The sequence below is a fragment of the Myotis brandtii genome, unplaced genomic scaffold (assembly GCF_000412655.1).
Source record: "Myotis brandtii unplaced genomic scaffold, ASM41265v1 scaffold915, whole genome shotgun sequence".
NCBI lineage: Eukaryota > Metazoa > Chordata > Mammalia > Chiroptera > Vespertilionidae > Myotis > Myotis brandtii.
In genome coordinates this window covers 2,920,461-2,934,408 of record NW_005371769.1, presented here as the reverse complement: position 1 = coordinate 2,934,408, position 13,948 = coordinate 2,920,461, and the positions used below count along the sequence as shown (strand labels likewise).

At 41.7% G+C, this 13,948-nt stretch overlaps 1 protein-coding gene across 1 annotated transcript in view; it reads right to left on the bottom strand.

Moving 5' to 3' along the window:
- The window catches only part of LOC102241128 (synaptonemal complex protein 2), a 45,479-nt gene that overhangs the window by 5,511 nt on the left and 26,020 nt on the right, over positions 1-13,948 (bottom strand). The window contains 8 exon segments of the mRNA XM_014532779.1: positions 742-869; positions 1,386-1,535; positions 1,803-1,895; positions 3,758-3,821; positions 3,824-3,898; positions 3,900-3,947; positions 9,553-9,758; positions 10,785-10,986. Of these exon segments, the coding sequence (XP_014388265.1) occupies positions 742-869; positions 1,386-1,535; positions 1,803-1,895; positions 3,758-3,821; positions 3,824-3,898; positions 3,900-3,947; positions 9,553-9,758; positions 10,785-10,986 (966 nt within the window).

The following is a 13,948-nucleotide window of genomic DNA, read 5'->3' as shown; positions in this document are numbered from 1 at the left end:
ACTGGGGATGTGCCCACAACCAAGGTACATGCACTTGGCCAGAATTGAACCTGGGACCCTTGAGTCCGCATGCCAATGCTCTATCCACTGAGCCAAACCGGTTAGGGCAATTAATTCCCTTTTAATGTGCACGAATTTCGTGCACTGGGCTACTAGTTAAAAAGAAAAATAGAATAAAGAGAAAGAACCTGTAGGAAAAAAAAAACCAATAGGGATAATGCATGGCTTTTAGAAGAGAAATACACTCATGAGATAAAAGGTTTTCACCCAGGAAGCATTCCAATTTTTCACCAGTGCATGAGGAAAGTTGAATTCACAAATGGGTGTTTTGTTGCCAAAAGATCAAACAAGTGGATAGTCTAGAACAGTGGTTCTCAACCTTCCTAATGCCATGACCCTTTAATACAGTTCCTCATGTTGTGGTGACCCCCAACCATAAAATTATTTTCATTGCTACTTCACAACTGTAATTTTGCTACTGTTATGAATCGTAATGTAAATATCTGATATGCAGGATGTATTTTCATTGTTACAAATTGAACATAATTAAAGCATAGTGATTAATCACAAAAACAATATGTAATTATATATGTGTTTTCCGATGGTCTAGGCGACCCCTATGAAAGGGTTGTTCGACCCCCAAAGGGGTCACGACCCACAGGTTCAGAACCACTGGTTTAGAAGAAAGTAGGGTTACTGGGTATAATTATAATGTTACTGGGTATAATTTAAATAACTCACATTATATTTCTTCTTAAATTCTGTATTGAACTGCTCACACATCATGTCTACATCTGAAATTTCAGTTCCCCAGTTCTTCACAGGAATAGAAGAGTCATTTGCTGATAATGGACATGTACTTTCAGACACTAAAAAATGAAGGCAAGAAACCAAAGTTAAAATACACTTTACGAATTTAGCCTTACTTGTCATAAGCTGAGAACAAAATCTTATTTTCAGGTTCTATGTGTAAAAAAAGACAGACATATTTTTAATTTAAAAAGTTGATTTATAAAAAAACTTTTGGCATGGGTATTTAAAGCAGGAATGGTAACATTAAAATGGAACATTTTAGATTATTTTTAATGGTTTTAGCTACTTCCATACTTCCCAGTATTTAGTAACACACTAATTTCTCAGTAAGTTCACACGCTAGTACAATTTGTATGAGGTAATCAGTAGTAGAAAGATGAAGGATATTTATGAGTAAAAAAGACTCTTACTGCATTATTCACATCAGTACACTTGTGACAAAACATGACCCTTCTTGGATTTGACCAAAGTTGTCTTTACAAAAGATTTGTTTTGTATATGGAGTCACTCAAGATCTAAGAAACTACCTTCCCAAATAGCTGCATTTTGACAAACACATTTGATCTACCTACTTTTGTGACTGTGATGATCTGCATTTTCCATTTTAGACAGTTTTTGGGGAAGCAAGTTTGCTCTCCCTTCCTCTTCTTCTTCCAATCCTACTTCAACAGGATTAATATCTTCTATGTACATTCGTTTGCGATTAAGATGGTGTGTAGGGCCTTAAGAACAGTTAAAAAATTAATAGTGCTATAATCTTGATTAAAATACCTAATATGTTCTTGCTTTTATGAAAAAAGCATTTGTTTCATTAATTATTTATGTCATTTTAGGCAACTGTGCATTAAATTCTATCTAGTTCCTTGTTTTCATTTTGACATGAACTAACGACTAATATAGTATGACTTAAAATATATAATTCCTTTAGATGAACTTTCACAGCATTTCAGTAACTAACTTAGAAACAAAAGCAAGGCTGTGAGTCAAACCTGATAAATGAGCAGAGTCACAGGGCATGTCACATCTTATTTTCTCTCCTTCCTCACTAGACATGGATAGTAGAGATGCTGAATGACTTTCCTAAAATATATATCAAAAATTGAAAAAAATACCATAAGTATTCTTGGACTCACCTTTGACCATCTCTCTCAAACCCTAAAGCCAGGAAATTACAAAAGCTGTAAATTCTTTTTTTCAGATTGTCTTCTCTCCCTGTCTTTTCATCTTTGACACTATTATGCATTAATCTAAATTCCTAGGTGAACCTCAATCTTAAACTATAGTAATAATTTTGAGCTGGCTTTTGTGACTACTCCTATTTTTCAATTCTTCCTTATTAGGGTTTTAATTTATTTGAGTCAGAAACTGGGGGAATATAATAGAAAATAATTCTAAACTTTTTTTTTCAAGCTGTATCTTTAAGACATCTTTTTCATCTAACCTTGTGTTTTACTGTTTCAACAAACAGGTTTCTTTCTTCCAGTCAAATTTCATGAAAGTGTATGTCCACTTCTAGTTCCCTTCCTTTACGTAGTTTACTGTTCTTACTCCATTTAGGTCTAGGGCGAATCCCTGCCCCTCCATGCTTTAAAATTGTTTTAACTTTCTGTATTTTACAGATTAAAATATTTTTGTTGATGGAGTGATGGACTTTTTAGTGGCAAAAAATTAATCAAATTCCTATATAATCATGAATCCTATAAAGTCCTACTTATAAATATATGTCATTGGTTCAGCAGCTATATCCTCACTATTTAAGATCTTATTTCTTCTCATTTTAAAAATTTCTGCTTTTTGCCCTAGCCAGTTTGGCTCAGTGGATAGAGCGTCAGTCTGTGAACTGAAAGGTCCCAGGTTCAGTTCCAGTCAAGGGCACATGCCTGGATTGCAGGCTCGATCCCCAGCAGTGGGCATGCAGGAGGCAGTCAATCAATGATTCTCTCTCACCATTGATGTTTTTCTCTCCCTCTCCCTTCCTCTCTGAAAGTAATATATATAAAATAAAAGTGAAACATGCAAATTGGTGTCACTCCACTATGCCCACCAGCCAATCAGGATGATTATGCAAATCAACCCAACAAAGATGGTGGTTAATTTGCATATGCAGGCGAGGAGGGAAGACTGAAGGCTCCAGCCAGAGTGAAGAGTGAAGACTGGAGAGGCTTGGTTTCTCCCCTGCAACCGCAGCAGAGAAGTTAAGCCTCACTGCGGCCACAGCGGAAAATCCTAGCCTCAAAGCCTCGCTGCAGCCAGAGGCAAGAAGCCTAGCCTCGAGGCTTGGCTTCTCCGCTGTGGCCGGACTAAAGGCCTGGGTCCCAGGTGCTGGAGGAAAACCGGTGCCGGCAGCCAGGGGAAGAAAGGCCGATTGCACGAATCTTTGTGCAACGGACTTCTAGTATATAAAATAAAAGCCTAAGTGACCGTTACAGCAGAGTGACCAGACCTAGTTGCTATGATGCGCACTGACCACAGGGGGCAGATGCTTAATGCAGGAGCTGCCCGCTGGTGGTCAGTGTGCCCCACAGGGGGGAGCGCTGCTCAGCCAGAAGCCGGGCTCATGGTTGGTGAGTGCAGCTGCGGCAGCGCAAAGGAGCAGTCAGCAGAGCTTTAAGGAGCAGTGAGCAGGTAGGTGGTAAGGAGCGAGGGGTCCCAGACTGAGAGAGGGCGCAGGCTGGCTGAGGGACCCCCCATCAGTGCACGAATTTCATGCACTGGGCCTTTAGTATATATGTAAAGAAAGTATTGTATTCTGTTTTAGAAAAAGGAAAATAAAAATTTCAGTTTTCTATGATCCAATTATCTTACATATTTTAAACATGAGATTTACAGATAATAGTTGAAAATATTAAAATATTACAATAATTATTAAAGGCCAATAATTGATTCTTATCAGACCACCTTAGTTTAGGGAAAGTTTTATGGCCATACTATCATATATATCTCTCCCTTTTGCTTTGTATATGGTTGTTATTGATATCTGGAGGTTCAATATCCATAAACTGTTGTTTTTTTCTGAATTATAATTGTTTACATCTGAATAGCTATTGCAATTTTATGTTTCTTATTTAAAAACATCAAAATTTACATTTTTTTCTATTCACAATAGTATTATTTTTAATAGGAGTATACCTAGGCTATGAATGAGCAAGACATATAGAAACCCAAAAAATTATTTAAAGCCAAAACTATTAAACCAAAACTATTTAAATTTTGAGGGAATGATTCATTTGCTGCTAAAATTCAACATCTATTCAAAATTATAAAAGAAATTCTTAGATAACAAGAACATTAATTTGATAACAAGTATCTACCAAAAACTATGGCTAAGCCTCTGCTAGCACAATATCTATTTAACATCGCTCCAGAGATCATAGCCACCTTAACAAACAAACAAACAAACAAACAAACCCCAGAAAGTATAAGGAGTGGAACAGAATGCAAAATTATCAGGTATAACAGTTTGTGATTGGCTATACGCAAAATCCAGGAGAATCTAGATTGGCAGGCAATTCTGGTGGAACTGTCGAAGTTGTGGGAGATATAAAGGCAAGATAAATACTGGAAAAAAATTTGTGTTGTATACAACCAACACAGAATTAATGTCCAGAGTATATTAAGAACTTCTATAGATTTGTAAGAAAAATCAAACAACGCAATTTAAAAGTAAGGAAAAAATAGGCAATTCACAAAATGGTCAAAAAACATATGAAAACACTAGATACTGTTAATCAGGAAAATGCAAATTAAAGTGAGAGACATTTCACAGGCATCAGGTGGGCAAAAACAGAAACATTTGATAACAGCCAGTTAATGAAAACTATAGAGAAATGGGCACTGTTGGTGAGGGTAAAGTATGCAAGCTGGGACAAAGGACCATGGGATGATAGTCTAGTGGGAAACTGTTTTTCAAATTGTGGTATGCAAAAATTGAGAGCCCTGCAAAAGTCCTTTGGGGTTACTGGAGAGAGGCTGAGTAGGCTAAGGTTTAGATCTCCTATCTGCTCTAAACAGCATAGTTCATTTTTATCTGTTTGGCACACTGGAGGTTTCATATAAAATTCTGTTTGAAAAATATGGTCTGTGAAAACTACTGGTTAAACAGAATAAAAGGACCTTAAAACATTTCTAGGAATAAAAACACTGTTTGAAGTGGTAAAACACAAGGTTGTTTTTATTAGAGGTTGTAGATCTTGCCTATAGGTGTTCTGAACTGTCATTAATTCCACTTTATATACAGAGGTTAGTATACATCAAGAGAATTTACTATGTAAATATTTGAATATTTACAATGTATCAGGTATTGTGCTTACATAATCAGCCTATTTAATTTTTCACAACCCCATTTGACAGATGAGAAAACGGAGGTGCAGAGGGAATCATCAACTTGTAAAATGTTACATAGGCAGCAAATAATGGAGCCAGGCATGGTTTGATTCTAATCGGGACACATTCCTGGGTTGCAGGCTCAATCCCCAGTGTAGGCGATGTGCAGGAGGCAGCCAATCGATGATGCACTCTAATCACTGATGTTTCTCTCTCTCTCGCTCCCTTCCTCTCTAAAATCAATTAAAAAAAATAGTACATATAACAACACATAAAAGGAATTTTCAATATATTAAATTTAATATTCATAGTATTTACCTACCAGTTTTAAAGTTCCTTACAAAACTCTAAAGCAGCGGTTCTAAACCTGTGGGTCGCAACCCCTTTGGCGGTCGAACGACCCTTTCACAGGGGTCGCCTAAGACCATCCTGCATATCAGATATTTACATTACGATTCATAACAGTAGCAACATTACAGTTATGAAGTAGCAACGAAAATAATTTTATGGTTGGGTCACAACATGAGAAAATGCATTTAAAGGGCCAGAAGGTTGAGAACCACTGCTCTAAAGCAAATACTATAGTCATACTGTTTTCCTTCCTTTTTAAAAAATTAATCTTTATTGTTGAGATTATTACAGATATCCCTATTTTTTCCTGCCATAGATCCTCTCCACCTAGTTCCCACCTCACCCCAGGCCCCTGTCACCCTATTGTCTGTGTCCATAGGTAATGCATACATGCATATAAGATCTTTGTCTAATCTCTTCCCTCACCCTCCTCCCCCAAAGCTCCATTCCTCTGAGAATCGTCAATCTGTTCTATTTCCATGCCCAATTCTATTCCATTCACCAGTTTACTCTGTTTACCAGATTTTTTCTTTGTGTGGCTAGTGACTACAGTGTTTGGACAGGTTCAAGCAGGGGTCCTCAAACTTTTTAAACAGGGGGCCAGTTCACTGTCCCTCAGACCGTTGGAGGGCCGGACTATAGTTAAAAAAAAAAACTATGAACAAATTCCTATGCACACTGCACATATCTTATTTTGAAGTAAAAAAACAAAATGGGAACAAATACAATATTTGTATTTGCATGTGGCCTGCGGGCCGTAGTTTGAGGACCCCTGGGTTCAAGCCTCGGACTAATGAGAGGGCACAGTCCTCTCATTGCCATGTGCAAGTCCCATCTTGGAGGGCAGAACACTCCCAGCACAATTATAGCCATTAGCTATAGTTGTAAGCTTGAACCTATGGTCTGAACACGTGGCCCCATATGTCTGAGTAATGTGGGCTTGATAGAGTTCAGGTGCATGTAATTGAGATTAGAACAGTGTAAACATCTGAACCATGCCCTTACTTTACCTCATGGAATCTGGCTATAAAATAAAAACTTGGCTTGCAAGTGCCGTCACTGTCTCTCCATCAGAGAAGCAGCATCCCACCGAGACCCAGCTTTATTCTCTTGTTTGTCTTTTCTAAATCCTTCACCACCCTGACTCAGGTTCACCCTTGGCTGTGCTGGCACAGCACATATTCGTTTGATTTTTAAATTCAATTATTGATACATATGTATTTGTTGCCACTTTGTTGTTCATATTTTTTATCTTTACCTTTTTCTTCTTCTTCCTCTTCTTAAAGAATACCTTTCAGCATTTCATATAATACTGGTTTGGTGGTGATGAACTCCTTTAGCTTTTTCTTGTCTGTGAAGCTCTTTATCTGACCTTCAATTCTAAATGATAGCTTTGCTGGGTAGAGTAATCTTGGTTGTAAGTTCTTGCTATTCATCACTTTGAATATTTATTGCCACTCCTTTCTGGCCTGCATAGTTTCTGTTGAGAAATCAGCTGACAGTCGTATAGGTATTCCCTTGTAGGTAACTGTCTGTCTTTCTCTTGCTGCTTTTAATACATTGTTTGTGGGTAGTTTTTACTGCGCGCTAACAGGTGGCTCTACTTCTTACAGTCAACGTAAAACGTATAAATACGTTTCCCGCATACAATGTGTTAAGATTCTCTCTTTGTCTTTTGCTCTTGGCATTTTAATTATGATGTGTCTTGGTGTGGTCCTCTTTGGATTCCTTTTGTTTGGGGTTCTCTGCACTTCCTGGACTTGTAAGTCTATTTCTTTCACCAGGTAGGGGAAGTTTTCTGTCATTATTTCTTCAAATAGGTTTTCAATATCTTGCTCTCTCTTCTTCTGGCACCCCCATAATTTGGATGCTGGTATGCTTGAAGTTGTCCCAAAGGCTCCTTACACTATCTTTATATTTTTGGATTCTTTTTTCTGTTGTTTGGGTGTTTTTTGCTTCCTCATATTTCAACTCATTGATTTGATTCTCGGGACCCTCTTGTCTACTGTTGAATCCCTGTATATTATGCTTTAGTTCAGTCAGTGTATGCTTAATTTCTGACTGGTTCTTTTCCATTTTTTTGGCATTCTCACTAAGATCTTTGAAAGTCTCACTAAGTCCCTTGGAGGTTTCTACAAGATTCTTGAGTAACCTTATAACTATGATTTTGAACTCTATATCCAGTAGTTTGCTTTCTTCCATTTCTTTCATTTGTGACATGTTTCTTTGTCTCCACATTTTGGCTACTTCCTTGTGTTTGTTTCAATGTACTGGATAGCTGTTAAGTCTCCTTGAGTTGATAGAATGGCCTTGTGTAGTAGGTGTCCTATAGGGCCCTGTGGCCCAGCTTCCCCAATCACCTGAGGTGGACACTCTACGTACACCCCTTTGTGTGCTGTGTGCACAGTCTTGTTGTAGTTGAGCCTTGATTGCTGATGGTGTCACTGGGAGGAATTGACCTCTGGCCAGTTGGCTGTGGGCACCCGCTACGACTACATTGGGAGAGCTGCTGTGCAGGAGACACCCTTATGAAGCAGGACTTGCTTCAGTGGGGCTTTGTGCTCACTGAGTCTTCCCCTTAAGTGTGTTGCTTATGGATGTGTAGAGTTGAAATCCGGTATGGTCTCACACTGACCACTGGGTACACTGGCTCTTGGGTCTCCAGAGAGGTGCAAAGTCAGCCACTGCCTGGGGCCATCCAGCAAGAGCTACAGAGAGATCTGCATATTCCTTCTCTTTGTATTAGGTTTGGAAGTGCCCAGAGGAGGCCCAGCTGTGAAGCAAAGCAGGCTGGTGCTGGTGCTGGGTCTTGGGCCTTTTAATAGGTTTGGGGCTCCCCAACCCAGCTGCAGCTTGTTTGATAGGTTTTTAGCCTGATAAAGGACAGGGGATTCATATGCAAAAGCTGCTGTGCATAGCTTGGATGGGGTTGTAAATTGGGTGGGGCAGGTCTCAGGGAATGACCAGAGCAGAGCAAACAGAAATGGATTCCAGTCAGTCCTGCAACTGGGGAGGCCCCTGCACAGGAACAAGACTGCTGCGAGCACCTCCGTCTGGAAGAAAGCCGCCCCCAAGTTCCTGCCCTGATGCCAGACAGTCCAGTTTCTCCTCATATGTGTCTGGGTCCCCCAGAGCCTCACCCAGCACTGGAGCTCAGAGGAAGTGGGAGCTTGTAATTTCAATTCGTGGTGCTGGCATGTTAAGAGCAGCAGCTGGGTCTCCAGCAGCCTGTGTCACTCAGCTCCAATCTGCACTGGTTTTTATAACGCATAGTTCTTACTGCCTGTAGGGACTTCTTTTCCCAGCTCTGGGACTCTGGGCTGGGCATCTGGTGTGGGGCTGGGACCCCTTGCTCCTCTGGGTGGCCAATGCAGAGGCAATTTCCCTCCCGATTAAAAAAGCGGCACATGTGGGTGTCGGTCCAGCCCCTTCCATGCCTCCGCACTTCCTACCAGTCTCAATGTGCTTTCTTCTTTACTTCTCTAGTTGTGTACTTCCATTTAGCCAGCTTTCCGGCAGTTATGGATGATGGTTGTTCTGTATTTTAGTTGTAATTTTGATGTGGTTGTGGGAGGCAGCAAGTACAGGCATTTGCCTACGCTGCCATCTTGGTTCTCCCCAGCATACTGTTTTCAACTGCAATTCTTGGCAACTTGCTTTGTCAACCTGTGATTTAGTAACTAAAGGTTACAAACTTCAAATTACGGTAGAATCTGAAACAAGTGTCAGTGTTGCAGGACTAAGCTTATTCAAATCTAGAAAATAAATTATGTAGTTTTGATGTATAGACAAATAAGCAGTGCCTCTTTGGAAACAAGCCTTCCCATCACACCACTCTTGCCAGCACTCTGTGCTTCTCATACCACCACTTTCCTCCTGTCCAGCAGCTCTAATCAGTCTATTAGGTTCATTGAGGCTATTATACTTATCAGTAGGATCCTATTCTCCCCCAGACCAGACACAAAAGCTTAAGCTATAGTAGATAAACAATGTGTATTTGATTAGAGGAAAATGATTTACTAACTACAAATATATCTGATTAAGGAAAATATTCTATAATCTTACCAAAGAGAATGATTGTGGAATTGGTGAACAACTTTCTCTTGCACACAGTAAATTTTTCACACTGTTTTTCAGTGACTTTACTGGTCCTTCCACTCCATATTTACTGTTGAAGGATTCAGGTGAGGAAGTTTTTGTATTAGATGATATGGATTTTGTTATACAGTCATGATCCTGAGTAAAATCCCTTCCTGTTATTTTTTCTGTGCCTATATTTCCTCACAAGACACAAATAAAAGAGAGATGGCAGGTTTTAATGATGTCTGCTTTAGAACAGCATTGTTAATTTAAGTTCTAAAGAATATATAATTTATCAAATTCTCAAGTCTTAGCTGTATTTAAAAAGGATAAACTTTCACTAAATCAAGACTAAATTATGTTTAAAATATTATATAAGACTTTGAAAAATATTAAATGGGTCCATTTAAAATGTAATTGTAACCATAAGAATAGTCCAAATATTTCTAAACAAAATTATCTATAATATAAGCTGCACTATAATGAGCAACCAGAGTATTTGGCATCAGTACTATTATATATAAGTCACAGAATTTTATGGTTGGAAAGACTTGGCAAATCATTTGGCTTAAATCCTTCATATATATACTAGAGGCCCAGGACATGAATTCGTGCATGAGTGGGATCCGGCCAGGGGGAGGGGCCACAGGCAACTGGCTGGCTGGCCCTGCCCCCTGGTTGAACTCCCGGTTGAGGGGACAATTTGCATATTAGCCTTTTATTACATAGGATGAGGAAATTCATGGCTAAAATAAATCAATATAAGTGAATTCTCAGTTTTCAGAACAAATTAGGGCATGTGCATCTGTCTTCTTGAGTATATGCTTATCTGAGATGACAGCATTCCCAAGCATTATGAAAATATTCTAGAAAAGAACAAAATAGCCACTTTAGAGGAAGTGTATATGTTAACTGATGTAAGTCTTGAATTTTAACTGAAATTATAGACATTTAGAAATGCTTAAAACATCCTTTAAAGGAACTGAAAGTATAAAAAGTGCAAATATGAACAACTTCAGTGTCATAGTAACATTGATCCCAAGTCTACTTATACTTAGCAAAGACCAAGTTCTGAGCATTAACTAGTTTCAAAATAAAATTTTGACTACCTATAATCTTAATACACCTCTCAAAATTAGTCTTCAATTTATATTTTCATATAATTAGTTATAATAAGGTTTTTAAATATTCAACTAAAGAAATAAGAAGATACTGACATCTCATTACTTCTATAGAGGGTGAACTCCCAGGTAAAGACACAGAAGATAAGTCAAGGCTGTTGTCTCTTATAGTAGTACTTTTTAGGAGAGATGAGTTTGCCCATTCTTTTGATATATCCTTTTGTGTTTCCGCAGAGCAGGCATTCTGCTGTTTCTTTGGCAGCTTCATGGTTTTGCTTCTGGAATGGATATTCTCCTCCTAAATGTATTAATAACCTTCAAATTATACTATAATATAAGTAATTTAAATTACATTGAAATATTTATGAAATGTCTTATATTACTACATATGAGCATAACTGGGGCTGCAACATGAGTAGTGAAAGACTCTAATACCCCCAAAGACATATGGGAAATTCACCAGAAATATAGTATATACACTACTAGAGGCCCAGTGCACGAAATTCATGTTGGGGGTGGGGGTCATCCCTCAGCCCGGCCTGCATCCTCTCCAATCTGGGACCCTTCGGGGGATGTCCGACTGCCTCTCGCAATCTGGGACCACTGGCTCCATACCGCCCGCCTGCCTGCCTCATCATCCCTAACCACCTCTGCCTGCCTGATCGCCCCTAACCACCTCTGCCTGCCTTCCTGATCACCCCTAACTGCTCTCCTACCAGCCTGATCACCCCTAACTGCTCCCCTGCTGGCCTGATTGCCCCTAATTGCCTCTGCCTTGCCCCACACCCAGGGCCCAGGATTCCCTCCTCTGGCCAGTTGCGGGCACCCGAGACCCGGGCTTTCCTCCCTCTGGCCAGCCGCAGGCACCCAGGACCGGGGCCGGCTTCACCCAGGCCAGCCGCAGCTGCAGAGGACCATGGGTTGGCGGCTTCACCCAGGCCACAGCTGCAGGTGCCCAGGACCGTGGTATGGGTGCTTGTCCCTCTCCTGGGCCGCAGCTGCAGGCACTGACGCCCAGGACCATGGGGCAGGCGGCTTTTCCCTCTCTCGGGCTGCAGCCTGGCTGGTCCCCATTCCTCTCTCATGAGCTCATTTGTGCCTGGCTGGTCCCTATTCCTCTCTCCTCAGTGTTGAGTGTCTGAGCAGTTACAGTGTGATGGCATGAGAGCATGAGGACCATTTGCATATTAGCTCTTTATTATATAGGACTAGAGGCCCGGCACACGAAATTCGTGCATGGAGGGTGGGGGTGTCCCTCAGCCCGGCCTGCACACTCTCCAACCTGGGACCCCTTGGGGGATGTCTGACTGCTGATTTAGGCCCGATCCCACAGGGATCAGGCCTAAACCGGCAGTCGGACATCCCTCTCACAATCCAGGACTATTGGATCCTAACCACTCACCTGCCTGCCTGCCTGCATGCCTCTAACTGCTTCTGCCTGCCAGCCTGATCACCCCCTAACTGCTCCCTGCTGGCCTGATTGACACCTAACTGCTCGCCTGACTGACGCCTAACTGCTCCCCTGCCGGCCTGATCACTCCCAATTGCCCTCCCTTGCCAGCCCGATGGCCCCCTACTGCCCTCCTCTGCCGGCCATCTTGTGATGGTGACACTACCTAGGCTTTCATTATATAGGATAATAAATACCACAAGAGATAACAATAAAATACTCTAAAGTTCAGGAGATTATACTCAGTTTAGTGAAAGCAGAGAGTTCCTGGGATCCAGGGCTTAGGAGTCTGGAAAGGAGGGTGGGGAGAGAAGGAGCATTGCGGGGATGGAGGCCTGCTGGCACACAGAGTAGACAAGTACAGGTCTCATTTGGAAACTGCAGGTATTCTGACTGTCATAGCCCTGGCGGTATACTAGGGAGGAGGGGAAACAAGTTGGAAAGGTATTCTGATGCTTTGAATGTCTGACTACTGGAGATAGATACTCAAAGTTTTCCTTTGAAGATGGAGAAGATGAGAAGGTGGCCTGGGAAGACTGACTTGACTACATGTATAGTAAACTAAAATAAGACATTACCTTAATGTCTTCCAGGTAAGAGATAAGAAGGTTACAAACAAAGGGATATGGAGGTTTAACGATTTAAAATCAGAACAGTGTAATGGCCAGAGATACATACCTATAGTGCCAAACTCTTTAGGTTCAAACCATTTGAGGTATTCTGATGCTTTGAATGTCTGACTACATGGAGATAGATACTCAAAGTTTTCCTTTGAAGATGGAGAAGATGAGAAGGTGGCCTGGGAAGACTGACCTGACTACATGTATAGTAAACTAAAATAAGACATTACCTTAATGTCTTCCAGGTAAGAGATAAGAAGGTTACAAACAAAGGGATATGGAGGTTTAACGATTTTAAATCAGAACAGTGTAATGGCCAGAGATACATATCTATAGTGCCACCAGCAGTGAACTAGTGTTCCCTTTACTAGTACTGTTATTGACATCTCATTTTACAAATGAGAAAAATGAGGCACAGAGAGATGAAGGAACTTGCCCAAATCAGCACAGCTAGGAAGTGGTAAATAAGGGTCTAAAGGGTCTAAAGGGTCTAACCACTCGCCTGCCTGCCTCATCATCCCTAACCACCTCTGCCTGCCTGATCGCCCCTAACCACCTCTGCCTGCCTTCCTGATCACCCCTAACTGCTCTCCTACCAGCCTGATCACCCCTAACTGCTCCCCTGCTGGCCTGATTGCCCCTAATTGCCTCTGCCTTGCCCCACACCCAGGGCCCAGGATTCCCTCCTCTGGCCAGTTGCGGGCACCCGAGACCCGGGCTTTCCTCCCTCTGGCCAGCCGCAGGCACCCAGGACCGGGGCCGGCTTCACCCAGGCCAGCCGCAGCTGCAGAGGACCATGGGTTGGCGGCTTCACCCAGGCCACAGCTGCAGGTGCCCAGGACCGTGGTATGGGTGCTTGTCCCTCTCCTGGGCCGCAGCTGCAGGCACTGGCGCCCAGGACCATGGGGCAGGCGGCTTTTCCCTCTCCCGGGCTGCAGCCTGGCTGGTCCCCATTCCTCTCTCATGAGCTCATTTGTGCCTGGCTGGTCCCTATTCCTCTCTCCTCAGTGTTGAGTGTCTGAGCAGTTACAGTGTGATGGCATGAGAGCATGAGGACCATTTGCATATTAGCTCTTTATTATATAGGACTAGAGGCCCGGCGCACGAAATTCGTGCATGGAGGGTGGGGGTGTCCCTCAGCCCGGCCTGCACACTCTCCAACCTGGGACCCCTTGGGGGATGTCTGACTG